Genomic DNA, 26,518 nt, shown 5'->3' with positions numbered 1-26,518 from the left:
ACAAGTAGGCATAGAAACATTAACTACACCATAAGAGCCAGCTTCTCCCAGACGTATGGAACTCAATTTCCAATGTGCACCTTTCTTTCGCAGCAATCAAGCCACGCAGCAAGCCACGCATAGTTGCTTCAAATCCTTCTATTTCACTTCTTCCATATGGGAAAACAATAACCAGAAGTGAGCGAGTACAATGTAAAGAAACAAGAGTATAGTAAAAGCAAGTTATTTTTCTGTGGCTTTCTTCAAACAATGCACAGAAAACTTAGCAAAACACTCAATTATGAAAGACACAGCCAAGAGCTGCAGTGCGTAACATGCCAAGCACAAATCCATTGTTTTCGACATGCCAATTACGATAAATTTCATAAACACAATTTGGGCAGCATCACTATGCACTAAGGCAGCTTCTTGACAATAAGTCGAACGCCGAAATGTTAAACACGAGTGCACGGATTACATTAGACGCAATGGGGCTGCCAAAAGTTGAGCACTATCACCGTATGTTAAATGAATCAAGCACTGAGACGTTCGGCAACAGAAATCTACATTCATCTCACAAACATATTCAAATACGTACAAGAAAAGCACCAAGTGGAAAGCCTTTGATCTTTGCAACATTAAAACACCTGATCTTTAGTTTACACATGCATGCAAAAGAACTGCCCACATTTCAGCAAAGCAGCATTACACCTACCTCACGAAATTTTTATATTTTCTTATTCATGCATTTAAAGAGAAAAGCTAGACAAGCCAAGCAAATCCGTTTCACAAACTGAGGGCGTCGACCTGCACATTCTTCCGCCAAACTATCTTGGCACAAAACAAAATATGCCCTCAGCATTCTGGGCCACTTGTCCTTAAGCACATGATTTTGCATTTGCGATTGCTTCACAGATTCTGCGGTAGAAGTGCCTTTCCCTCTAGCTAGTGGTCCACGAATTGATTTGCACACAGAGTCGGAAGAACTTCCATTGCGCCCGTGCCTTTGCCTACCGCTCCATTAGTCCAAGCGGGAATCTGCTCATCAGCTGGCTACCCCATCTCTCCACCCTGACACCTCTTTGCTCAACTTACAAGAAGAAACAGAGAGAGCGAGGTGAAAGACTGTAGCCATCGCTTGGCTCCATGTTACTGGTACCCCTGGGGATAAGCTGCGGGTGCTGGCCGCGGATAGGAGGTGGGGAGGGACCCTCCTCTGGCGTAAGGATTCCCGGCACTGCTTGGAGTTGGGCTGGGATTTGAGTGGTAGGGGCCAGCTTGGGAGGAGGGGGCAGCGTGGGGTGGGTAGCCTGGGTAGGCCTGTGACACGGGTGGGGCACCACCGTATGGAGGCTGCGGTTGCCCTGGCTGCGGAGGGGGGCCCTGGGGCATGCCCGGTTGGGGAGGACCTGGTTGCGGTGGTCCCTGTGTTCCAGTGGGGGTGGCACCCGGCGGAAAGGGCTGCCCGTGTGGCATGCTGCAGAGAGGAAGAGAACACAGGAAACCACACAAGTGTTGGCCAATTTACACGATGACGATATGTGGGCCTTTGTGGCAAGAGAGCCAGGGAACACCGAAGTGAACTACATAACAGCGTTAGGTAGTCTCGGATAAAACACGTTGACTGGCTAGTTGGTTCTAATGTGTGTTACAATGAGCAGCGCAACAAGAACAGGGACAAAGGAAAGGCTCTGTCTCTCTCTCTGTGTGTGTGCGTGTGTGTGTGTGTCATTTCTATCCCGGTTTCTATACCCTATACCAGTTGTCGATGGTTTGATCAGTGAAAAGTAAGTGTTATGAGGCTTAGCAGGCTGCACTGACCTTCAAACAGTTGCTAATATATGTAGAAAACACATAACTATTATTATAATGACAATCATTGATGAAGTGCACCACAAGTATGAATGATATATGCATTAGGATAGGAAAGTAAACTGAAATGTTTTCATACCATTACCACTGCTATTTTACCTGGGTCTTCAACACAAGGTCTTGGAGCCAAGTGCTCTCCTGGATCCTACTGCTGCAGCCACAACCTCTATTGAGAGAATGTTCTACGAATTTTCAGAACTGGTAACAATTAATCTAACATCACGTAAGAGAGCTAAAATTGATTTCATGCTAATAAAGTTGTTCAGCACCAAGAACTGAAGGGGGCTTTCTTGCCAAATATAAACATATGTCTCTGAGAAAGCTGTATAACATTGTTTATGACAATAATGGTACCCTTGTTGAGCAGAGCGATGACCTTATGACAGCTTTGTAATGCCTGCATGATTTCCTAGTGCGAACTTCATGACCCCACTGAAGCTTTGCACCAATATAGACACTGCACAAAGCAGATATTTTACCTGCACCTGATAACATCAGCAGGATACTAGAACATTGTGATTAAGCGATATATAGCCTCAGTAATACCCCCGCATTGAGAGTGCACAAGAAGGCCTTCTTCAAGCCTATGATATTGACGACAGCAGCCAGCATTATTTTGAATGAGGAGAAGAAAAGTCCACAACAGCTATCCTCGCAAGCAACTTATGGCCACTAAGCTTTCTTACACATCAAAGGTAAGCGTCCTCAAATTACCTTGCTCTCTCTTGAGTGGATCTAGCGCCAAATGCCACATCACTCGAAATGTGACACATATTGTCACGAGGTCGTGACGTTGACGAAGGCAGCAGTTGCCGTGTTCAAGATCAAACTCTTTATTTGGGCGAACTTGTGCCCGGAAAATGAAAGCGGCAAAATACAAGCAATGGAAGCAGTACACAGACAGCGGCGAGAACAGTGATCTGCCAAGTGGTAAAGCGTGTCAGCATTTACGCATGTGCCATCGAAGATTCCAGCATTGCCGCTAGTGGCCGCATAAGTTCCAGAATAAACTCTAATGTTCGTGTTGTGCGCATAATGTGATTGGAAGGTTCTAAAATAATCTGGAAGGTTCCCAGTTATTCTGGAGCAGTTTGCGCAAGGCAGTAGTTACACGTGTAATGGGCCGGTAACATAAAAAATAGAAAGAAAGGAGCGTGTGTGGCAATATGGCAGCATACTCTGTTGCCACAGAGGAGCATGCAATGCAGTGAAGCAAGCTCATGGCTCGGTGCCTAAGGCTGTTGCGACCACGCAGTATTTAGTCTTGACTAAGAAAAAATTAACTTCGAATAAACTTTCAGAAATCAATGTTTTTTGGTACACCCCTTTGAATGAGAACAAGTGCACTGGAATCTGGATTATAGGTCTCCCGGCTATGCAAATGACCTGCATTTTACAATGAATTGGTTTGGTCCTGACAATACCCCTATAGTACTAAAAGCCTTGATTATACGATGCAATCTTACACTGACTCCTCCTTGTAGGATGCCTCTCTGGTACTGTCAAAGAACAAAAATACCATATTTATTCGAATCTAATGCACCCCCAATTTTTGCGGGTTTAAAACAAAAATGAACCCCAATGTAATGATGCCAGTTTTTTTTTAAGGGGCCCTGCTACACTTTTCGACGTAATGATTGAATGGTTTCATTAAAGGAGTTTGTTGCCTCACGAATCGACTGCTGCCAAAATTTTTAGGATCCGTTAAGTGCGAGCGGAGTTACAGGGATTCGTGGCACGCTTAAAGCGTTTTCTCTCTCACGTGGGGGGGGGAGACAAGGGGGCAAGAAGCAGGGTTGCCAATGGTGGCTACTTTTCGCCAAATTGGCGAATTTGAGAGGCCCGTGGCGACCTAAAATTATGAATGGCGACATGGCGAATTTTTGGCGATTTTCGGCTTAGGTCTCCACCGAGTTCTGAATCCTAAGCTCAGTGTCTTCCGGCAACATTCTCAGTACTTTTCTTGGTTTTAGACCCACGAGTTGAATGTGCACATTACGCGTCATTCGGTATGTCCGTCCTGTAACTAGTGTGTACCTCCTCAATTCATCTAGAGAGATAATAAAACGTTTATTTGATGTTCTGTGAAAATAAGATCAGTGAGTGGGATCCTTAGTTCGGGATGCCATCTAAGATGCAGGAGGTACTGGAACGTCCCCCAGCGACATTCTAGCAAAATGTAAGTCAGCGGACTGCCTTGCAAACCGCGAGGGGGCAGTGATTGACTATAGGTTTATGGCTTTACGTGCTTTAAGCTTATCTGAAGTTTCGCATCTGAAGGAGCAAGACGACGGGTTGGCCGCGTGTCCCGACCATTTGTTCCGCCAAAGCTCCAACTGCTCTGAATAGCTTGGCGACTTATTCGCTGGTGCAGTACCCCCAGTTCAGCTCGCAAAGACTGTTTTGGAATAGCGAAGAGAGGCGGATGCGCGGCTATTTCTGCAATAAAAATTATTTATTGAGGCATTTTTCACTGTTCTCGGTGAGCGTGTGCAATAAAAACAATTGCTATATAACATTTTACATTGTTATACAGCAATAACGCATCGGATTGACGCGTGTAGATATAAGTAACTATAAGAAAGGGTCGGTGATGTCCGTTATCATATTAGTTCACACTGAAAAGGTGTAAGACTCACTAATGATCGGTTCCTGTAAGAATTCTGTCCTGTTACCTTCAATAAACATTTTAATCCTTTTAATTCATATAAGGGTACATAAAGCTGTCTACAAATAATGCTTTTACGGTTATCGCCCAAGGTTTATACCCCACTTTTAGCTTTGAAACGAGAGGACACGGATGGAAGGATATCATGAGCGTTTCGTTCATTCACCCTCGTGCCACCACGCACATCTTGCGGCTAGTCGGAGAAGCAGCACCATGCACTCCCATGGTGAAGCGGGCGATACGACTGGCATCGAGAAACGTCAATATAATTTAAGGGTCTTGGATGGTACTGTATTCTACGGGCTATACGTGAGTGGAAATTTTTATTACTGGGTATGCCGCACATATCTAGAATGGCTACTTTTTTGGCGAAATTTGTAAAAAAATGGCGACTTTTGGCGACTTTTTGCTCGTCGTTTGGCGACATTTACTCGAAAGTCAGTGGCAACCCTGGCAAGAAGCTACAACTGTTCGTCAGTGTGTCATGACTCTCAGCACTTGATCTATTTTTTTTTTGGAATGTGCAGCTTACCTACATCGCGAGCGAGCATGCAGCCACGCCGCAGTAACTATGCAGCCCACGATGTTCAAATCAGTCAATGTCCGTGGACTTTGTGTTTATGGCATGGTCATTTGGGTTTATGACATTTGTCGAGAGAAGAGCAAGCATTTTCTAGCTGACTTTGAGAATTAATTGTAAATTACAAGCAGCGGGCTGTGCTATAATGTTTGGCTCGCATGTTCTCAGGAGCCTTGACTACCAATCGGTAGCACTTTCTCACCATGCTGAAAAAGTGTTAGGGCCCCTTTAACATAAAACTCACGTGCCCCTATGATGACGATTAAAAAATAAAAAGAGAGAGAAAGAGAGACAAGTATAATTTGCATTGATAGAACGGGAAACTTATTCTCCTGGCATTCATTTTCTGAGGCAACTCATTTATAGTGGTTTTTAAGATGGTTTCTGGATACGCCTGGATCGTGCGTTTATTCAAGGACCATTACCTAGACAAGTTTGATCTACATAGAGTTGCTTGAGATTGTCAACAAGCAAGTCTTCCTGTTTTCAGTCATGAAAACTTTGCCTGGTTTACATGGTGCTGAAGATCTCCATTTGTTTCACGATATAAGAAAAATACTTTAGGTGTTGACACTCTCCTCGCGCCGTGACGGAGAGCGCGTCCAGATAATGTTCCGCTATAGTACATGCACCGGCCACAGTAGCGCGAGGGCGCTGCAAGTGCGACGAGGCAGAGGCACGTCTTTCTTTTTTTTTCTCTCCTTCGGTTAACGAAGCAATGTTACCGAAGTGGGTGTCAGTGGCGTTTCGAGCTGTTGTCCATGTTTTGTCATGCTCACAGTGCTGGATATATACTCTTTAGGGGAGAACACTCGCGAGATGCGATTGACCAGATAGAATAACAACAATGGGCACCCGTCAGTCCGATGATGGCAGCGGATACCACGGTGTAAGAAAAATACTTCGTGGCGGATACCTATCGGTGGGATGAGGCAACTTCATGACAAAAAGGCATTGCTGTGTCAACCAGCGCTTCACGGAAAATGTGAATTTCCAAGACAGTAAATGCGGCTATGGCACGCTAGCAATTAGAGCTGGAAACGCATGCCGTGTTTTTTATGTAACGGAAAACGCGACATGCGGCGAGTGCCACAGTTGCCTCCGACAACGTTGGTTGTTTAGTGCATCGTCCTGCCGATAAATACCTGCTGCCGTTACCAGACGAATGAACGCACGTGATACACGCCACGGCACTGAACGCTCCACTGTGACTTTGAGCAACAGGTGGGACCCCTGTTTGCCTGTATAGTACATGTGCCGGCCACAGTTGCGTGGGGGACGCTGCGACGTGGGGGCCTAGAGGGACCGAAAGCGCTGAACACAATCTGGCCACACCGTGGGGCGGAGTTTCAACACCTAAATTATTTTTTCTACACCATGCTTTGTTTGTACTACTCATGCTCATAGGCCTTGAGTATACAAAAACGAAGTGATGCAGCTATCTTCAGTGTGCAAAACAACTTTCCCGCAACGTGAGTTTATTATAATGAGAGCGGCACATCACCAAGTGCACTTGTGGAAGCAGATACGACACACACAGGTCAGTTGTGCACGAAATCAACCTATGCGAACTCGCAAAAAAATGCACTCTGTCACCATTTCATGATGACGATGACACTACGTCCGACCCCTCTGATGGGACGTTGTTGCCAATGTGGTTTCGATTTCATTTTCATAATCATATCTAATGCACAGGCAATTATTGGACTAGTTTTATCGAAAAGAAGATGCCCATTAAATTCAATTTCTTTTAAGGTGAGAATAAAGATTTGCTCACACCTCCTCTAATTAAATTGGCTGCCATTTTTCAAAATTACTTTATTCTGCCTTCCTTGGAGCAGTGCAGGTTCGTGCCAGGGGCTTATTCAGGTTATCTGTACCTTTATTTCGTGGACCAGACTGAGCGCCGCTGCCTATACATTTATTTTTTAAACTACAGTCAAACCTGCATAATTGAACTTGCAAAAAAAAAAAAAAAGGTAATTAGTCCGATATATTGTGCAATTCGATACTATCAGACTTTTAAAGAATTCACTATAGTATTTTCGGTGTGAACTGTGATGTGCAAGTTGGCTTCACGGCACTGCTTCACGGTAATACAAGGGAAATCTCTTCGCAGCAATACGTTTTTTTTTTTAAGTCCAACTTTCCGCGGTTTGTATGTGGGGTAGCAGGTAATGTGCAGGGGTGGGTTATATGCTAGAAAATATGGTGTCAATGTAAACAGCACCTCAACATCTTCATACACAGCTGTTCATACTCGTTAGGTGCCATAAGCTTCTAGTCTGTCTTGCCCTTAAAGGGAAGCTTAAGAGGTTTTTGTACTGTTTCTTGCCAAAAAAAGCTACTTGCGTTTTACTTTTGGGGACTCTCACGTCACTTTTCTAATTCAGCAGGGATGAAACTGTCATGGCCCACTCCGAAGTAATTTTTCTTAAAAAGTACTTCAGCTTCCTTCTAATGCTGGCCGTGGTTCTTTAATATTGTAATCGGTGTGCTCTTGGGATACTGTAGGCAACGGTGATGGCGGACGTATCTCCAAATTAAATTGTGTTATCACCAGCTTTGCGGTGAACAGCAGGTTCTTAAGACCATTTCATGGCTGCTATAGTGTGCAGAGAGGGATCAGAGAACCCCGGAAGAGCGAATGGCAGGCACCGTACGAGGGTTTGGCATCGACAGCCGGAGATTTCTTGAAAAATGTCCCATATCTTGGCCAACCACTTTATGGAGGCAATACTGCAAGCTGAGCTTGTCAGTTCATTTCTGTCCAAACACACTAAAATCTCTGCAATGTGAATCTCACAGCATAGCATGAGGTATTTGTTATCTCCTGAAATTCACATAATCGAATCATGGGGAAAATCATGAAAAAGCGTATTGACTCGTGGTCTACACAATCAGTAAATGTTTGCTGGCTGCATATGCTCAACAAAATTGACACCCCTCCAACCTGCCCTCATTATATTAATTGCAAGACAATGTGTCGAGGCTCGTTCAAAACAGTGACTAACACTTGTTGCACCTTCATTTGCTACTGGAGTCCAATAAGTGGCTCAGGGGGACCGATGTTCACACCTACGTGCGACCTATACCCGTCGCCACAAAGAATTCACATCTACTCGTATTGCCATTACCGATTAAAATAAGCTGACACCTTGCTCCTGTGCATCTGAATGCTTCAGAAGTTTGCCACTGAAAAAAAAAAAAAAAAAAAACATGGCCCATCCACTCTGTGAATATGGTCGTACAGTGAGCTGTCTATCTGTGGTGATCTTCCTTGCGAAATTCCTTGCAGTGGCCCTTGCTGCACCAACCCTTCGTTCCCATGTTGCCTTGGCTTCTCAAGTTCGGAGTCTTGTGCTCTTAACTGGCGAATTGCCTGCGCTTTGCGAGCTCGCAGTTCAGAGTCGTCGGCTCTACGCTGGCGCTTGGCCTCCACTTCGCGTGCTCACACGCTGCTTCTTCAGCATGGCGATGTCTATACACGAGTCAATATGATAGGTTAGCGAGATCACTTGTGGTTAGGAAAGCACACGAGTCTATATGAATGGCTAGGGAGATCATGTGATGTCGTGAATCAGCCACTAGATTTGAAATGAACGTGCTTACACCCGATTATTTGAAGCGAGATCATGTGAGCCGCCAACACAGCCAATGGCATTTCAGCGGACGCCTTGTGATGTCATGAATGTACCACTAAGTCTGAAATGCGCACACTTAAACCTGATTGGTCAAAGCTAGATCACGTGACCTACTGGCTCCGCCAATGGACCTGCAAGAGTTTTCTGTGCACAATGACTGCTGCGGCAGAAGCAAGACTAGGACAGCTTCGCTGCCAAATCTAGCAGCGCACGACTGAGCCAAAGCAGTCACTTTGTGACCAAAGTGGCTATTTGCGACTAAGTTGGTCACAAGACTGGTGTTAGTCGCAGGTGTGAACGAACCTTCAGAGCAAATGCCCGGATACCCCGAAAACCTAACATGCCAACGAAGGCAGAGTGGAGGACATCATGCTCTTGATATTATGCGCCCACCCACGCGGCAATGCACCTAGGCTAAGCTAAATGCATTCAGCTGGTGCCTTGGTGCTGGCTGTGAAAGACAAGGAAAATAAGAATGACGACACATACACGCCTGTCCTGTCCACTTACTTTGTCCCAGTCTTCGGTGTACTTCCAGGTACTACTTCATCATGAACGTTTACCAACTAGCCCAACTCGCCATAGACGCACTTCTGTTCCAGAAACCTGGTACGCTGCTCCTGTTGTTATGGTGTTCCGCTGCAACCCCTCAGTTCTCAACATTTTCTCATGCTTGCTACAGTCCATGCATGCCAGACACAAAACTGGTAAATCGACAGGGTTGTGCAGCTGTGCAAGGTAGACAGTTATGTGACGACCTGTTAACTATACACAATCGACATACCGCAGTGCCAGCAACACTGCTGGGTTTTCCAGCAGGCACAGCTACAGTCAGCATGTTTGCATGAACTGCAGCAACGCAGCAGCACATTCAGAACAGCTGCGACCATAAGAAAAAAATGCGGACAACATGGCGCCCAGCCGCACGACAGCTACAGTTAGTTCCAGTTCGCAGCTACAGTAGAATCTCGTTAATTCAGCCCCCGTTAATTCGGAAATATGGATAATTTGTCATTCCCACACCCTCCCTTCAAAAATGTTCATAGCCCTATGGCAACAAACATTCGCTAATTCGACGCAATACTGCACGCGCACTGGTTAATTCGGACTGGAGGCAAGCCAAAGACGGCGAAACTGAAACTGCGTCTGGGAGGCCATAATATTTATCACATTGCATTTTCTTTGCCACACATGTGCAAACTTATGGTCTCCGAGATGGGCTGCGGCAGCAACGGTGCGCTGTCGATGCCGATCGCGGAGGCCAAGGAAAACCGCTTTTTTTTTCGAAAACTTATGAAAGGGGACGCAAGTTGGCGTTTTGGAGCACGCATTTCTTTTCATTTGTAATTGAAGGCTAGGATGCAAAAGGAAAGCCACAGTTTCATCATCATCAGCGGAGAACGGATAACAAAGAAACAAGGCCTCCGACGGTTAGCGTGCGGACTTGCAGACGTCGGTTGTGCTTTTTTCCCCCTCTTCGGTGCGCTGTTCGGCGTATCGGAAGTGTCGGTGCGCGAGGTGGTGGTCGAGCCATAGTGGTGGTGTGATATATCACCCTGCCGCAATATCAGAACCGGCGAAACGCGCGAAGTACGCGGCGAAGGACTTGGCAAATAAAGTGAAGATACTAAAGGCACTCAAAGACGGCGCTTCCAGAGAAGAGGCGATGCGTCAGTTCGACGTAAAAAGAAGCACGCTATCGACGTACGTGAAAAACGAGGCTCAAATAAGGGAAGCGTTTGAGGGTGAGAAATTTCACGCCAGACGAAAGCGATTGCTCAATGCAGTAATAATAATAATAATATCTGGGGTTTAACGTCCCAAAACCACCATATGATTATGAGAGACGCCGTAGTGGAGGGCTCCGGAAATTTCGACCACCTGGGGTTCTTTAACGTGCACCTAAATCTAAGTACACGGGCCTCAAACATTTTCGCCTCCACCGAAAATGCAGCCGCCGCGGCCGGGATTTGATCCCGCGACCTTCGGGTCTGCAGTCGAGTGCAATAACCACTAGACCACCGTGGCGGGGTGATTGCTCAATGCAGCCCACCCACAACCGGAGAAAGCGCTGTTGCAGTGGATTGTTACTGCACGCGAGTCGAAGCTGGCGTTGAGTGGACCACTTATATGCGCACAAGCAGAGAGGTACGCTCTACGAATGAACATAGATTCCTTTAAAGGCATCTGCGAGATGGATGAGGCGTCCGAGGAAGACCCGTGCGATGAACTATGCCTGGTGCGCCGTACCGCAAAAGAAGCCGCGGACGCTCTCGTCGTTCTAGAGGAGTTTTGTTACGATGTCCCAGGCAATACTCTTGCGCTAGAGGGTTTGTCACATGCCCGGAAACTAGTCCTTGCCACCCAGCTGTCCACAAAAAAACAAACAAGCATCACGGACTACTTCTCAAAATAAAGGTATGCGATAAAGGAATTCAAAATGTGCGTTTTTGTTATGCATTCATTAATTCGACATTCGGATAATTCGGACATTTTTTTCACTCCCTTGAGATCCGAATGAACGAGGTTTTACTGTACCACGCTGCTGACGTAGATGAGCTTAACCAGGTCAAGGTTTGCACAACACATCACTGTCCAACACGTCCGATGCAGTGACACAAAATCTTCTGAAGTTATCACATCCTCGAAAGTGAAGCTCGAGAATATATTTGCTCACAGCGGTCACTCCAGAACCAGCCAGTCAGGGAACAATGAACGCGGTGGAAGTGCACCGCACAGTGGGCGGAGCACCGCAACAAAAACAAATGCACTCTGGCTGGCTCTGCCTAGCTCTGGCAGTCCATGAGTCGCAAGAAGCAGCGTAAAGTGTGAAAATCGAAGAAGCCCTGCAGTGGCAGTGCAATGGAGGGCTGCGCACGCATAATCATCCGGCCGCAGTGTGCTGATGTGCCAGCGTGCAAGTACTTACGGCTTTATTTCTTTTTTTTTTCCTCAGACAATAGCAGAGGGGTGCCGTACAAAGAGGGGCAGGTGTAGAATTGCATCGCATAATGAGGGCTTTGAATACATTAGTACTTCTATGGCGATCTTGCCGAGATGAGACCAATTCGTTGCAAAATGCGGGTCGTCGCATGACCAGGGGAATGTCTAATACAGTGAAACCTCGTTAATACGTACCTGCCGGGAACGCGGCATAACTACGCACTAAACGGTAGTACGCATTAAACACCAAGTACAAATTTGCATCTCCTAGCGTACGCCATCGCCCAAATAAATAGAGTGCCACAGCAAATATTGCCTAAAGTACCCACCGCAAAGCCTTTTCTTTCCTGGCACACTCGCACGACCGCCCGATAACGCGTAGTGGCGACGCCGAAGAGCATTTCGAAACTATTGCAGGGTCCCTGATACGTGGTCAACGCAGTGACCGACATAGCGACAGAAGGGACAGTGTGATTTCCGCGGTATATGTGTGTGCGTCTAACCGCGATCTGCCACTAAACGAAAACTGACAGTTCCAGTGAAACGCGGTACGGCCGCGTGGAGCCGGGAGCCGATCGTCTCCCGGCTAGTTGTGTGCAGCGCGTCGCCTACTCGGCTCACGCCGTCACTACCGGGCCGCTTGCTGTGCCGCACGCGCGCATTTATCGTGGGAATGTCGTTCGTACCCACTTCGCTCCAGATCGTGCACAGATGCGGCGAGTAGCTTGTTCGGTTAACGCAGCGATGACGAGCTTCATGCAAGCGATGCGCACTCCGCGATTCTCTAGCGGTCCTGGCAGTGGACGGAGGCGCGTTGTGTGGTCGCCTAATAAAAGCTTGCAGTATGGTTACAACCGCGCTACGCTTGCAGTATCGTACACGTGCGTTTAGTGTGATAGCGTCAATGCAGCGAGGTTTCTCGGCGCCCGCGACCCGCAACGCTAACTATGCAACAGCGATCTGCTTTCGTTTCTACAAAGCGGTGCGCGCCTTATGACGGCTTAGTAGCGTTTGCTGTCGGGCTGAAGTTCTTCGACGTGGTTGAAGTTCTTCGACCCTACCTGAGCATTTGTGCCATTAATTCAACTTCAGCCTTGAAGACGGCCGCGCACAACGAAGCGGCAGCGATCGGCGGCCCAGCGCGTTCAGGTTGTCGCCTAATAAAAGCGTGCAGTAGGCTTAAAAAGTAGCGCTGCGCCGCACGCGTGCCCGAGCAGATAGCTGAAGATACTTATTGTGATAAGGTTGTCGGCGATAAGTCATGTCGGTGCGTTCGTCGGTGGCCGCCACCTCGCCTTCGTTCTTTCCCGATGCTTACCCGCAAAGGCGTCGCCGCAATCGCGCGGAAGTCGGAATCGGGGATCGACTGATCTGCGCACTTCTCAAAAAGGCGGAAGACCTTTGGCAGCACATTCTGGCGTCAGGAAGTTGAGCAGCACAGTAAAATTTTATGGCACAAAAAGTTATCGCGGTACGCAGGGTACGCACTAACCGGTAGGCATAGGGCGAACCACTACGGCTTAAAGGAGTGGTGACACAAAAATTCGGACACAATTTGACTGTTGAATCACACTAATGGGTGCATATAGGTGCCATCTGTACAATATCAGCCACAAATACAGCCTAAAAGGTATTTTAATTGAGTTTTGAAGTTCGTGAAAGTGCCGGATCGGAAATAGAAGCAAAAGACGATGAGGTCACCGAGTGGATACCACGTACGTCACGAGTTCTGGCCGGGTTACCGGAGGCGTGTACGAGACCGACAAAGCTGGTAGCGACACCTGATGATGCGTAGCCTAACCAGAGACCTACAATATAACATCGCAGCGACTTACCCGCTTACTGATTCTATGTAAAGCATTTGCAGTGACATAATTAGCATCTCACAGCATTCTCATTGCTTTTTTTGCCGACAAGAACTACAACGCGACGGAAAAAATCGAAAAAAAATTATTGTAGTTGGACAAAACGCCACAAGATGTCGCTACGGGCTCCGCAGTTGTACGCAGTTGCTGCTGCTGCTGCAGCCGTCAACAGCTCCGGTAACCAGGTGCCCGCAAACGATAGGAAGTCTACAGACGAACTAAAGCTCTCTGCTGCCGGGATCATATTGCGTAGTGGACAGATAACTGCTTCGACCCTCCGACGTGCGTACGTGGGATTGGAATGCCTTGAGAACGAGTCAGTAAAGCGTACATCACGTCATTTGCATGTTACGCATAAACACTGTTACAGAGTGACAATGTTGTGATTTCAATGCTTCCTTCGTCACTTCTCATCCTGCTACTTTACGAATGATCGGAGCGAAAATGTTTCAGCACGTCTAATGCTGCGGCTACTCCAAGCCTGGCGGAAAACGTCGTTTCAGTTGGACAACGGCTACAAGAGCAAAATCGCAGCTACCGGCGAGATTCGCAAAGTGAATCGAGCATTTCTTACTGATTTTTACACTCCTGCCAGCTCTTTCGTCCATCGCCGCACTAGATGAGCAACGTAGTTTGACAATCGAGGAAACAAGCACTCGCAACGCTCAACACCTGCTCAACACAGCAAACGAAACAGCAGCACTGACAACATAGCAGAAGCTGACCAGTGACGTCACTGGTTCTTGCGGTCTTGTTTACCAAGTAGACCATCTACGTCACGGGGCTACCGAGTGCTCTTCGAAATCGAAACTGCCTCCGGTCGTAACATTCGAGCATATAATTAAACATTCGTCTCGCGCTGGGGCAAATGAGTTTCGTTGCCGCTATTATCGAGTCAGTAGCCATTGATTAACAGCAAAAAACAGAGGTTCACAAATTTTCTGTCACCACTCCTTTAAGCGGTCAGCGAATGCATTGGGCTCTATGGGACTCGGTCGGGGATTCGTCGCAGCTACGTTTTAACCGTTAGTACGTTTAAAGCGGGTACGTATTAACGAGGTTTGACTGTAGAGGTTCCACTGTAGGCGATTTTCGTCCATCTTGTGTGCTGGTACAGCAAAATCTCACTGATTCGAGCCCCATTATTTCGGAAAATCGGATAATTCACACGTGTTCCCTGGTCCTGGCCAGCATATTCACTGTTTAATAGAACCAAAGACTCGTTAATTCGGTCACATTAGGCAGCAATTCGGACTCTATTCTGAATAAAGGAGGGGTTAATTCGGCCGGTCCGTGCGACGCACAAGAGTGAAAACGGCGTTCGGAGACAACCAAAACGAGGCGGTTCTGTCCGCATCACTATCTTCATCAGTTGGTGACCAGGGTTTTGTCCACATGCGGATCCGGCACTCAGCAGCTTCGTTTTAACTTGATGCAATGCACACGCAATGTCACGAAACTGAAACATGGCGGAAAGAGCTTTCAGCTGCGGTAGGCATGCTGGCATGTACCGTATTTACTCGAATCTAACGCGCACCTTTTTTCCGGTAAAACGAGTCCAAAAATCGCATGCGCGTTAGAATCGAGTACCGAAAAAAAAAAAAGAAACTCGGTTATCGTATTGCCATCGTCATTTCAAAATGGCCGCCTCCTACGCGCCTTGGCCATTTCTGCCATTATTGTTTCAGTTCGTACGTGTGCTGAGAAGATTGTCACCCCGTTCTGCATTCGCATCGACGGCATGGAAGTGCCGACTCCAAATACTCGATGAGTGCACCACGACGCAGCATTTAAAAGAATAGTTATTACATGTGCTGAGACGGGCGGAAATCGGGCCGCATCACGGTCGTTCGGAGTTCCCGCAACGTGCGTGCAAGACTGGCGCAAATAGAAGCAGAAGATTTTTTACAGCAAAGCTTCACGAAAAGGTTTCAGTGGACCAAGGCAGGGCCGGTTTCCCGAAATCGAAGAGCGTTGAAAGCGACAAGGAGTTGTCCGACAGCGACGAGGACTGATCCATTACGCAACTCGTATCGCCGCCGTAGTGGTGACAGTTTTAGCGGCAAGGCCCGCTTTTTACTTTGTGTTGTACTTTTTTGAAACTTTAGTTCTTTAAAACCCAAATACTTGTTCTTATGAATGCGCGAAGTTTGACTCCTACGGACTTTTTTGTTCTTTTCTCTCACGAGAAAATGGGTGCGCGTTACAATCGATGGATTACTTTTTTTTTTTTTGGTGCGCGGAAAACGGGTGCGCGTTACAATCGAGGGCGCGGTAGAATCGAGTAAATACGGTAACTCGTTTGCTGCGTCGCTATGGACGAACCATCAGTTGCTGGCCATTTTCCCTGGGAAAGAACTATCGTCACGTGCGTGTGGTGGTGCGGGTGGCGATGGTATGGAATAAGGGAGGGGTGCAGAGCATGTTTCGGTTTAATTAAGCACGGGAGTTTGGCATCGTGTTTGCATTGAGAACGAAGTCGCATGATGAGAAAAATTGCAGCTTTTACACTGCTCTCATGCAAATAAAGTACAGAATTTACATACTCCTCAAGAAAATGAAAGTGTATTGATGCAACAAACTTTTGTTTATTTTTTCCCTGGTACTTTTGAATTCGACATTCTGTTGATTCGGACATTTTTCTGGTCCTGTGAAATCCAAATTAACAAGCTTTTACTGTATTGAGTCAAGCTGAATATTAAATTTACCACATAGCGCACACCTTCGTACTTTTCCATAGCATTTTGCTGTGTCGTAAAATTTCTACCCAGTTTCACTCAGAGCAGTTCAAGATGAAATTATCAGGAACACCCCTCTGTGATCAAAAGCAAGGTATTTGCTCGTTTATGTCTCCAGACTTGCTACTGCGTTACATGGGACAACAATGACATCAAAAAAAGTAACATGTGAAGGACACTTTCCGTTTTGTTCAAAATGACACCATCGACGTTCAGATTTTATCAGTGCAAATGTTTCACAATGTCTTGGATCAGTATCGAAACTAGGGAAAAAGGCTTCCTTGTTTTTTTTAAAGGTCCTTTCTCACCTCTGCGCAACTGAAGTCTGTGGGTATGCGGGCTGACCGTACGGCCCCTGCGGTGGCTGGCCTGGCATCCCAGGAGTCGGGATAGGGGCAGGCCTGACCGTTGGCAGTGGTGCACCCGCATATCCTCCGGGAGGAGCCTGTTGTTGCTGTGCGGGAGGCGGTGGTTGCTGCTGCTGTTGTGGCGGTGGAGGATGCCCTGCAGAAACCACAACAGCCAATGAAGCGAGACGGTAACACGTTACAGTACGGAGAGAAGCCAATTACAATTCATTCCTTCAGAAATGTAACTCATTACAGTTTCAAATTGCTGCCCCAAGAAAGTAGTTGAGGAGTTAAAGCCCAAATACACCAGCGGAAGAATGCGTGCAGCGGTGTGGTTCCACCAACTCCAGCAAGTTTTTGGATTGTTGCATGGGAGTACAAAGGCTGACGTTGCTCCCTCCACAGTGCATTTTTGAGGGGCCATGCTAAATTAAAACAGTCTGGGGAGGATTATGCTGGCCCCCAGAAGCCTGACCAAACCAATTCTAAACAAGCCTCATGATCAATCAGTGTCTGGCCGTGTCCCCCCCGCTATACCGAGTGCACGTCACGGATGGGGCGAGGGAGCCGCTCTGATTGGTATCCTCAGAAAGCGCCAAGCAGTGAGCCGCGAAAAATGGCGTACGAACTCCTTCCTCTCGCGCCACGAAAATGCTGCCACATGGCAGCTCTGAAGGCTCGCGTTTGCCACCGCCGCTGTGCCGCGTGTGTTCTTCTGCTAGTGTGTTCAGGCCTTTACCAAAACTCATCAGATTACTTCTGTGTTACTTTCCTCCAACTTTCATTAACATTGGACATGTACAGTCAACAGGATGAGCTGTCCTGTCTGCTTCCCAGCATCTGCTACGACAGTACACCCCGTGTGTCAACCTTGCTAATTTTCACAAGCACGTAAAAACACGCGGACTTAGTCTACCCAAAATAAATCGGTCACACAATCAGTCATAATTTCACAGCATAAGAAAATAACATAGAAGCACAAAGTCTGGTCACATAACAGTTTCTTTTTGAAGACATCTGCTGCAACAGTGAAAACTTGCTTGCTGTGGTTGAGAAAAGAGTGAAGCTTTAACATATACAACACGGTGCCCATAACATTATGGTTACATAGCCACAATGCTCATGCCTGGGTCCTTTATAAAGCCAAACACCTTACAGTTGCTAGGGCTTGGCCTCTTTTACAGAAAGGTGCTTCCAGTAGGGCTAATGAAAAGGTGAAGTCGTCATAACTATTGTGCCATAGGAGGCTTGGTTTAATAAGTCGGACATCTGGTACAGTGTTAAGCTGAGGAAACAGATATACAGAGTGCCTCCCAATTGGTCTGTTCAAACCTGGGCAACTATGAGGCGCTCACGGAAATGTACTCAAAGCTGCGTTGTCTGCAGGGTTCTCGCCACGGTGGGCAGCAGCTGTTTTGCCGCCCACCACTCCAGCCAACCATCCACCTCTCTGACGATGCGCTCACCACCGCCCAACTCTGCAACCTCAAGTTTGCAGTACTCAAGGACAATTTCCTGTCCCCCCTCCCCCCAAGTACAGTCGACATCCGATTTTTGGGACTTCGCAGGAACCATGAAATTGTCCGAAAAAATGCTTCTTACCACCTTATATAATTCAAAACGTTCTCCATTTTGCCATGTTGATGCACTTGATGCTCTTAGCACATTAAATGACCTATTAAGCCTCTTCCCCCTCATTGAGAGCTTTGGTCACAGGCTTCAGGGAGTGAACACTTCGCCTACAAAGGCAAATCGCAACAGAATTGCTAAACAGCAAAGAATGGTTAGGAGTGCAAGTGCACACTTTCTCGCACACAAGAAGCCAGGCAACACCAAAATGTGCTTTAGGCGACCGAAGTGGAACTGTTCTGTACTAAGTATCCTTGGGTGCAGGCAAGTACTTCTAAGACATGTTTGGCTCGGAGTGTAGTGCGTGCAATAAACTCTGGTTTTAGTCAAATGTGCCAGCAATGGAAGTTCTGGATCTTTCTTCAATGGAGGAGGCAGGAAAGTCATGTTCCTTAAGTCCAATGCACAGAGCTTTGTCTTCTATTATCCCTATGCCCTACAAGCATGCAAGTGCAGAGGAGAGACTGAAAAAAATGAGTGATGGCAACCCTGGAGCTGTATTCTATAAAAAGCTAGTCACGGCACCTAACCATCCTTATGCCTTTTATCATCCCCGTGATTCCATCTAGGCTGTCATCCCTACCATCTCCAGGTGCTTGTCTTCCACACCTTACTCCCTCATTCCAGAAGTGCATGCGCACACACCAGCATTTATCTCTGGCCATGGAGAATGTGCTGCTACAAGAAAAACAAGACGTTAGAGAGTAAAACTAATGTAGTAATTAACTGAAATTAGTTTCCTGAGCTATCCACAACTAAAACTTTACTCTAGCATGTCAAAAATGTCTATGGCTTGTGCATTAAGTTCCTGACACTCATATGAGCATATCAAGTTGTCAAACTGAACATACCAAGCTCAATATGTTGTGCTTCGTGGAGTCCTTTATTTTGCTTTTGGAAATGATAAAAATTGCAACTTTATTTGCAAATATCAGTCAGAAGGAAAGGTAGCACTGGTGATAAGCCTTTGGTTTTGTCAGACACATTGATGAGTTGTAATGCCTTGAGAAAGTCCACAAATAGCCATCATGTTCCTTTGACTGTTGAAATAGACAGACAAGCATCAAGAATTGAAATATGAAAGGCACTGATGCTTTTATGAGTAAAGTTGTAGATGCATTCCTGTGCATAGAAGAATAATTTTTGGACAAAATGTTTTATGTGAGCATTTGGGTGAGTTTGTATACTTCACTGTATGAGAAAAATTTACTGTGCTAAAAAAAAACGAAACAAATAGACACAGAGAGATGACACAGACAAGTGCTGTCTGCGCTTGTCTATGTCACCTCTTTTCATCTGTTCGGTTTTTTTTCCACGCTGTAAATTTTTCTTGGACAAAATGTCTATGACAGCACTGTCTATTAACTAAAGAAGTTTACTCACTAAACATGCAGTCCAGCCCTTCGAAGAGAAAAAGAAAGCGAGAATGCAAGATAACTCTTATCAAAAATACATAATAAGTGCATGCAAAAAACTAGCACTTTTGAAGTCTGAAGTTACACAAAGGCTTCAAAATATCCACAGAAAACAACCAATACAGGTGTCTTGTTCTGCTTGTCAGGTTGAGAAATGGTAAGCAAAACTCAACCACTGTCTCAAGTATGACACCGAACAGTGAATTAAGTGTATACCAGACAGTGTGACCTGTACACTGGAATATATGGTAGTTCCAGCTCAAGTTTTAAAAACCAGCTGCAAAGCAGCAGACACCGATTATATTCGCCGCAAAGAGCTATGATAGGAAACTGAAACCATCAATGTCGTGGCCGCTGTGCCAAAGAATTTGCCGACGAATGCGACTGCAAACCTTGTCCGAGAAATACGCCTGGAGTGCTGCAGTGTCCGATATATATCGACTGCACTGGTAATTGGGAGTTCAACACTTGCTAGCAGAGCTCCATTTTTTGCTGCTGCTGCTGCTGCTGCTGCTGCAGAATATCAAAGGGGATGCTATATAACTATTCAATATGGGCAATAAGCTATCAATATGTCTGAATTTGATGTGTCCAGGGTCAACTGTATCCGGCTCTTTTCCATCTGACCATAGCTTATGTGCCAGCATTGCAAATAGACTGCTACGCCGCCAATTTTACTGTCACACAGCACAGTAGCCATTAAATTTATAAGTGCGGGGAATTGCAACGCAACCCCCACATGAGCTGAACACTGTAGAAAAAGACACGAGCTACAAGTGCAGGAAAACTGCACTTCATTGGTGATTTCAAGTTTATTCAGAAAGGCTTTTGTGTCGAAGTTCTGAAATGACACTGCACAAGCTTGGAACTATGCAGTGAACTCGTGAAAACAGTGCAGGCAAAATGAGCAGACAAACACTGCCTAATGCTGTCGAGAAATGCTGCTGTGGCAGTTCTGCACAGCCAAGCTTTCTCAAATTTAAGCGACCCACCCTTTTTTTGAAGTTTGCAGAGCACCCGCCCTCCCTTATGGTTTTAAGTGAACACTGCAACACCCAACCGCTAAAGTTTCACCACACCACGACAAAGATGAAATTATCATTTGTGATAGCCCATGTCCTTTAACTAGGCTTGTGCGAATATTCGAGCACTTTGAATATTGGAACGAATATTACAGTATTCGAATTCGCTCAGATTCGAATTTAAATTATTGAGAATTTCGAAGTATTCGAAATGAACAAATAGATGCATATTAGTCCAAATGTAACCCCCCTCTAAAGGTCGTTTCACTGCAGTGGAGGGTTGCTATGCCGTGAATCTTTCCAAGAAAAATCCGCATTGCCACGAAGCCCCACTTCAAGGTTAAATGAACATATTACTCTCACATCGATTCATCATTTTTTAAGTTTAAAAGCTTGTTATAATGGCTTATACGTTCTAAGTATAGTAAATTTTAAAACATAACATATTTTACAGGCTATCACTTGCATTCTACCGAAAGTCAAATCCTGCTACTATTCAAAGTTGCTTCCACTTCCTTTGAACCAAAAGGAATGACATTTGCACATGCCTGGTTTGCATCATTTCCCTGTTTATTACTCAACACCTTGTGACTGGTGCAACATAGTCTTAGCTGCTTTTGCACCATAAAAACCGAATTAACTAACTACCTAGCCTTGTTTCAATTAAAAAAAAATTTTGTGCAGGTTAGTTGGGTCATGACAAATATCCTCATTTTTTTTTACAATATGTGATATATCCTATTCGAACTCGATTCGAAATATTTGACCAAATCACTATTTTCTTCGAATTTTCTTCGAACCTAAAATGTACTATTCGCACAAGCCTACCTTTAACCCTTCACTAGCAGACTTCAGACATTTTTATTCCTCGAACTAGGCTTTCAGTGCTTGAGCCATTGTTTTTGCTAAGTCTCAGTCCTGCACAACAAAGAACGGTCATAAGACATGCACGCACACATACACTACAATTGAAACTCAACCTAATGAAGTCATTGGGACATTCTAATTATTTTGTTAAATGGGGAAGTTCATAACAATGAGACAGAAATTTTTTGGTCCTTGAAAATATAAAATTGTAATTTTGCAACAACCAAAAGCTACCAGGCCACTGTTCTTGCCACTAATCTACTCCTGTGAATGTGAGAAGTCAGCGAGGGCGGCCCTGGCATGGAACCTCCCATGTCGCCAGGCATAGGGGGCACCATGTCCGGGTGATGTAGGCCAGAAAGACAGTTACGTGAAGCCATGACAGGCGAATGATACGCGAAGACTCGAAGAATGAATGAAGTGATTGTGCAAGCAGGCCGGGCCAGAAAGTTGCAAGGAGATGACTAGTGCCATGAAATCACAAAACCAACCACCGCCGCCCGTAGCACCATCCGGTACGTAAGAGCATTACCGACTGCAGAGTCCATTGCTCCATGCATGGGCGCAGCGTGCAGCCTCGTCAAACTAAAGCTAGCGCAGTGAGTAGGGAGCCTAGATGTTTTAATGCAACTGCATTAGAGCACAAGCTCTAACGCAATTGAGCACAAGCTCTCCATCTCTGCAAGGTTGGAAGGAAGTCCCCGCCTTTTTTTACTGAAGTATTCCTGAAAAAAACTTAGTTAAATTGGGTTCCGTGGCCAAGTTAGTGCGTTAATTTGGGTTGATTATAACACTGAGCCCTATGGGCATTTGCTGGGGAATCGAAATTTCTTCGTTAGATCAGGAACTTCGTAAAATAGGGTTACATTAGATCGAGTTTAGCTGTATATTGTGGTATTGCACAACCAAGCCATCTAGGCTAGGAAGAAAAGGAAATGACACGTTTTAACAGCAATAAGTTTGACATCTGCATTATTAAAAAAGTTCTTTACTACAGCCTTATTTCTTCTGTTTAAGGTAAGTGCAAGGCAAAAGCCTCTTTTCACAATGAAGATAAATGAATAAGTGCCCCCTCCCAAGCAAATGTAAGTGGGTAGGGGAAATAAGCATGCAATTCCTTAAATGCAGGAGACAACCAACTAGCCCCATAATTCACCTGGAAGTTCTCCCATCACAGAACATTCACCATCCACTAACCTTGGGGTGCATAAGGCTGCTGTGGTCCTGGCTGACCCATGTATGCGACTCCGGGCTGCCCGGGATGCTGAGGGTAGTGATGCTGCTGCTGCTGCTGCTGATGCATTTGCTGCTGTTGCATTGCGTGAAGCTGCTGCTGCTGTTGTTGCTGCTGCAGATGCAGCTTCTGCTGAGTGGCCGCAGCCGAATCTAAGCTCGAGATGCTGTCTGGAGTGCCCACTCGGCCATTTTCACCTGCCACAAAAGCACAATTGCAAGATCATTTACTTGGTTTTTCAAGCTACTATAGTTTGAACCTCGTAATAACAAAGTCACAAATATAGAAAGGAACATCCTACTGAATACTGACTGTATCAGGAAGTTCTATTTCTCTTTCTAACTGTGGGACTTTGCTCTGTATACACCCTTGTAATTTCTACCATGCAAATGACAAACTATTTTAAAGGGAGAGTCTACCACTCAGTCAGCGAGGGCTAATTTTTTAGGTTTCGGTGAAAATGAGAAGACTGTCACATCGGCGGCAACGAGCATGCATTTGTCCCATAAACAAAGAATTGTATTTTTAACTTGTGTCTGAAAGTGGTGAAAAAATGACTGCTAGAGTCACCCAACAGTGAGTCAGCAACGTGGGTCAACCGATCAGTAGAGGTGAAACACCCCAAACAGATACTTATTTTGCTTGAAAACAAATATCTAACTAAGAATAGTATTTTTTTACACTTCTGACAGCTTCTCTTTGCATCAGAGAGCAACTTTTGCTTTTTTTTTTCTCGTGTGTTGAAAGTCGCCAGTTGGTGGTGCTGATTTTGTTAGTGCAGAAACGCGAGCCATGTGAGCGCGGTTCTGGCGAGATATACACAGTCAAAAGGAAAAAAGAAAACATCCTGGGTGAACAGCAGCGCAGCTGTCTTAATGGAATTTTCGAACCATGCCTGTGAGATCTTGTTACCACTATTCACCGGCGCTGAAGTCACTTCGGAACACAGTCAAGCCTATGGAGTTCCACAGTGAAGATGTTGCCTTCAAAAGGTATCCGTGCTGGCTGTCACGTCGCATATGCGACACAGGATGCCTGAACCGCCTAAATGTAACTGAAAAACAGCACGGACCTTCTCTCCTTCTCTGAAGCACGTCTTGCCAGGCCATGGCCAGGCATGCTCATTTTATTTGCATGTTTGGCGCGAGTGGAACCACTACAGTTAGTTTCACAACGGCGGCATACCAGTGTTGCTGGAACACATCAAGTTTTCCGCTCGACTGTGGTGGCTTTTCACGCTGACTAAAAGCTGTGTTAATGACGCTTGTTTGACCGATTGCATGTTCTAAACGACTATCACGGTAATCAGTTAATTGTTAAACAAAAACGGATTAATCCTGCAAGAAGCTATGAGGTTTCAGTTTTTCGACTTTCACCGGCACAAGGATTGCCATCGCGTGTAGTAACCAGTGTTACGGGCGTCCCTGCACATTTGGAAGAAGACAGGACATAGATAGAAAAAGTCTGTTTTAAAAATTTCTACTCGCTTTCCAGAGAAACCACTGTAAGGTTGGACACTTCAGATGGTACGCTTTCAATTGCGGTACAAAACAGAAATGCGATGAAGGACGGTAGACAGTCCCTTTATTTCTAAGCACTATATGGTGACACTGTCAAAACAGTCATGTATTTACTGTTTTTTTATGTGTGATACCTTACTACATCTAGTTTTGGGGAAGATGGAAACGTGAAGACATGAAAAATCCTTGAACAGGAGATATTGCTGGAGCCGTTTCAACAAGCGGTCTTGGCCTTGTCGAGGCAGCAAGTTCAAGGTTGCTGCTCTGATGAAGACAGGTCTACTTGTCAAAACGTTGGTCCCAGCCATACCTCCTGTTAAAGGCTTTTTCCTATATACATCGAATTTTGTTATACAGTGTTTGGCTCTACATATGATGCCAAAATCCCTCTTTGTAAGTGTGGATCATGGAAAAAAAAAAAGCTTTCAGTGGCATGGTATGCCTTCATAGTTCATCACACTAATGTCAATGCGCTGTCTCAATGGCTTGTGATTCTTCACATTTAACAGCTTGGAAAAGCACAGTAGAAGCTTGCACTGAGAGGTATAAATTATTGATATTCAATAAAAGAAAAGTGAACATGCCGTGACAATATTCGTAAGTTTAACTCACCTCACTGTCTTTCATGAGGCTAAATTTGTTACGTACCTTTGGGTTTTATCTGTGCATTGGGCTCGTCGCCAGAAGCCTGCTTGGAAGCTAGGGGGTCAAACTCCTTTGGTGCGACAGCATTTGCGGCCTTCTGTGGGGCACTTCCTGAAGGGCAAGGTTCATTGAAACATCAACCCTCATTAAAACGCAGACAAAAGTATGAGCGATACATGTAGCTCGACTCACCCGCGCTGTCCTCCGGCTCCGAGCTGTTGGTCACAAAGTGACGGGGCTCGAACCTGTCCAGCAGGCGGTTTACAACGTTCCTAATTTCCTGCAGTTCCTTCCTGAGGTGCTTAATTTCGTCCGGTTCCAATGGAACTGGTTGGTGGTTCACTGCGATGACCAGAGAAACCTTTCAAATGACTCGCCAAGCAACCAAACGTTGAGTGCACCAACCGAATATCGTTAGCTTCAGTATCCGGCTGCACTGGATCGCGAAAGACAGGTCTGAGCTGTCAAAAATGGTAATCAGGTCACCATCTGCAAAAGGTCACAACCAAAAGCCAATGTTGGCACGCTCAGGTAGGACACACCCATCGACGAGAAGTGAAGCGAGACGCGCTTTCAACTCACCTTCATCCTTGTACTTCACCGTGACCTCGTCGTTGCTGGAAAGCTTGCCTCGGAACACACGCTGCATCATGAGAATCAGCTCGTCGTACGTAATGTCTTCGTTGTGGATCGGAATGCGGCGGATGTCGTCGCCTAGCTGCGCCTTTATGATAAGTTTGCCGCTCAAATCGAGCTGAGGAAACGTGCTCGCTTCCTCATTCGATGACGTGTGAAAGGTGTTCATCGTGCTGCAAGGGATACAACGGCGAATGAGAAGTCACGGGTGTAGACAGCTGATAGCGCCGCAATGTGTAAACATTTCAGTGCAATGACACTTCCCGTAGCTTGCACGTAGCTCGTACGTACGCAGCGGGGGCTGAGAGCACCGCGGTGTCATTACAGCAAAGGTCGACTTTAGTAAGAAAGACAGGCAATGTGTGCGACGTCAAAGGCAACCAACTTACAGTAAAGCGCACAGTTTTCTTTCAGTTAGTTGACGACAGCTGACGTACTCTTCGACGTTACAGCGACAGAATGCGAGTGAAACAGACTTAAATGCACTTGCAAGAGGAAACAAACTCGAACTTAACGTTGAGATGCACAGCACCTGTCCGTTATGTGCTTAAATTTAACGAAAAAACCTGCTTTCTCACCCGGGCGACTTGGCATAAACAGCAGCCTCCAACTCTTCCTCTTTGACGACACCGACGACACGACGTCTTTGTCAGCCCTCACTGTTGCTAGTGGGAAAACACGATCACGCTAAAATGTGCTCCAAATTAAATCTGCTGAACAGGCTTTCCAAGAGACTACGATACGGGGATTACAAATAGAAATAAACTCTATGTAAGATTTGTTATTGTTATTTAGCTGATTTTCATATTCATAAATGTGAACAAATATTATTCGTTTCGAATTTGCCTCTTGCCGTGGTCTGACGCACAAGACAGTGCGCAGTTTGAAGTGTCTTCTTGACGCGTGAAATT

General features: G+C 45.8%; 1 protein-coding gene across 2 annotated transcripts; it reads right to left on the bottom strand.

Moving 5' to 3' along the window:
- Positions 1–1,105: 1,105 nt before the first annotated feature.
- LOC119396241 (protein TFG) lies at positions 1,106–26,302 on the bottom strand. 2 transcript variants are annotated; one of them, XM_037663365.2, is made up of 8 exons: positions 26,186–26,302; positions 25,554–25,780; positions 25,377–25,460; positions 25,164–25,313; positions 24,975–25,082; positions 22,770–23,003; positions 16,598–16,793; positions 1,106–1,456 (listed from the first exon to the last, which is right to left on the bottom strand). In XM_037663365.2, exons 2-8 carry the CDS (start codon positions 25,774–25,776, stop codon positions 1,129–1,131), a joined length of 1,323 nt encoding a protein of 440 aa, XP_037519293.1. In that variant the 5' UTR covers positions 25,777–25,780; positions 26,186–26,302; the 3' UTR covers positions 1,106–1,128. The 2 variants fall into 2 exon arrangements, with proteins under 2 accessions (XP_037519293.1, XP_037519294.1); XM_037663366.2 differs by lacking the exon at positions 26,186–26,302 and adding an exon at positions 25,997–26,159.
- Between the last annotated feature and the right edge of the window lie 216 nt (positions 26,303–26,518).

Source organism: Rhipicephalus sanguineus, chromosome 6 (genome assembly GCF_013339695.2).
Source record: "Rhipicephalus sanguineus isolate Rsan-2018 chromosome 6, BIME_Rsan_1.4, whole genome shotgun sequence".
Lineage (NCBI taxonomy): Eukaryota > Metazoa > Arthropoda > Arachnida > Ixodida > Ixodidae > Rhipicephalus > Rhipicephalus sanguineus.
Note: the sequence above shows the minus strand (reverse complement) of the source record. Positions and strands in the feature narration are given on the sequence as shown.

Excerpts from the sequence above, each read along its gene's own strand:
- LOC119396241 (XM_037663365.2), bottom strand. The coding sequence starts at position 25,776 with ATGAACACCTTTCACACGTCATCGAATGAGGAAGCGAGCACGTTTCCT. Across the intron at positions 25,461-25,553 it reads GGTGAAGTACAAGGATGAAG|ATGGTGACCTGATTACCATT; the intron begins GTGAGTTGAAAG and ends GACCTTTTGCAG. Across the intron at positions 25,083-25,163 it reads GGAGCCGGAGGACAGCGCGG|GAAGTGCCCCACAGAAGGCC; the intron begins GTGAGTCGAGCT and ends CTTGCCCTTCAG.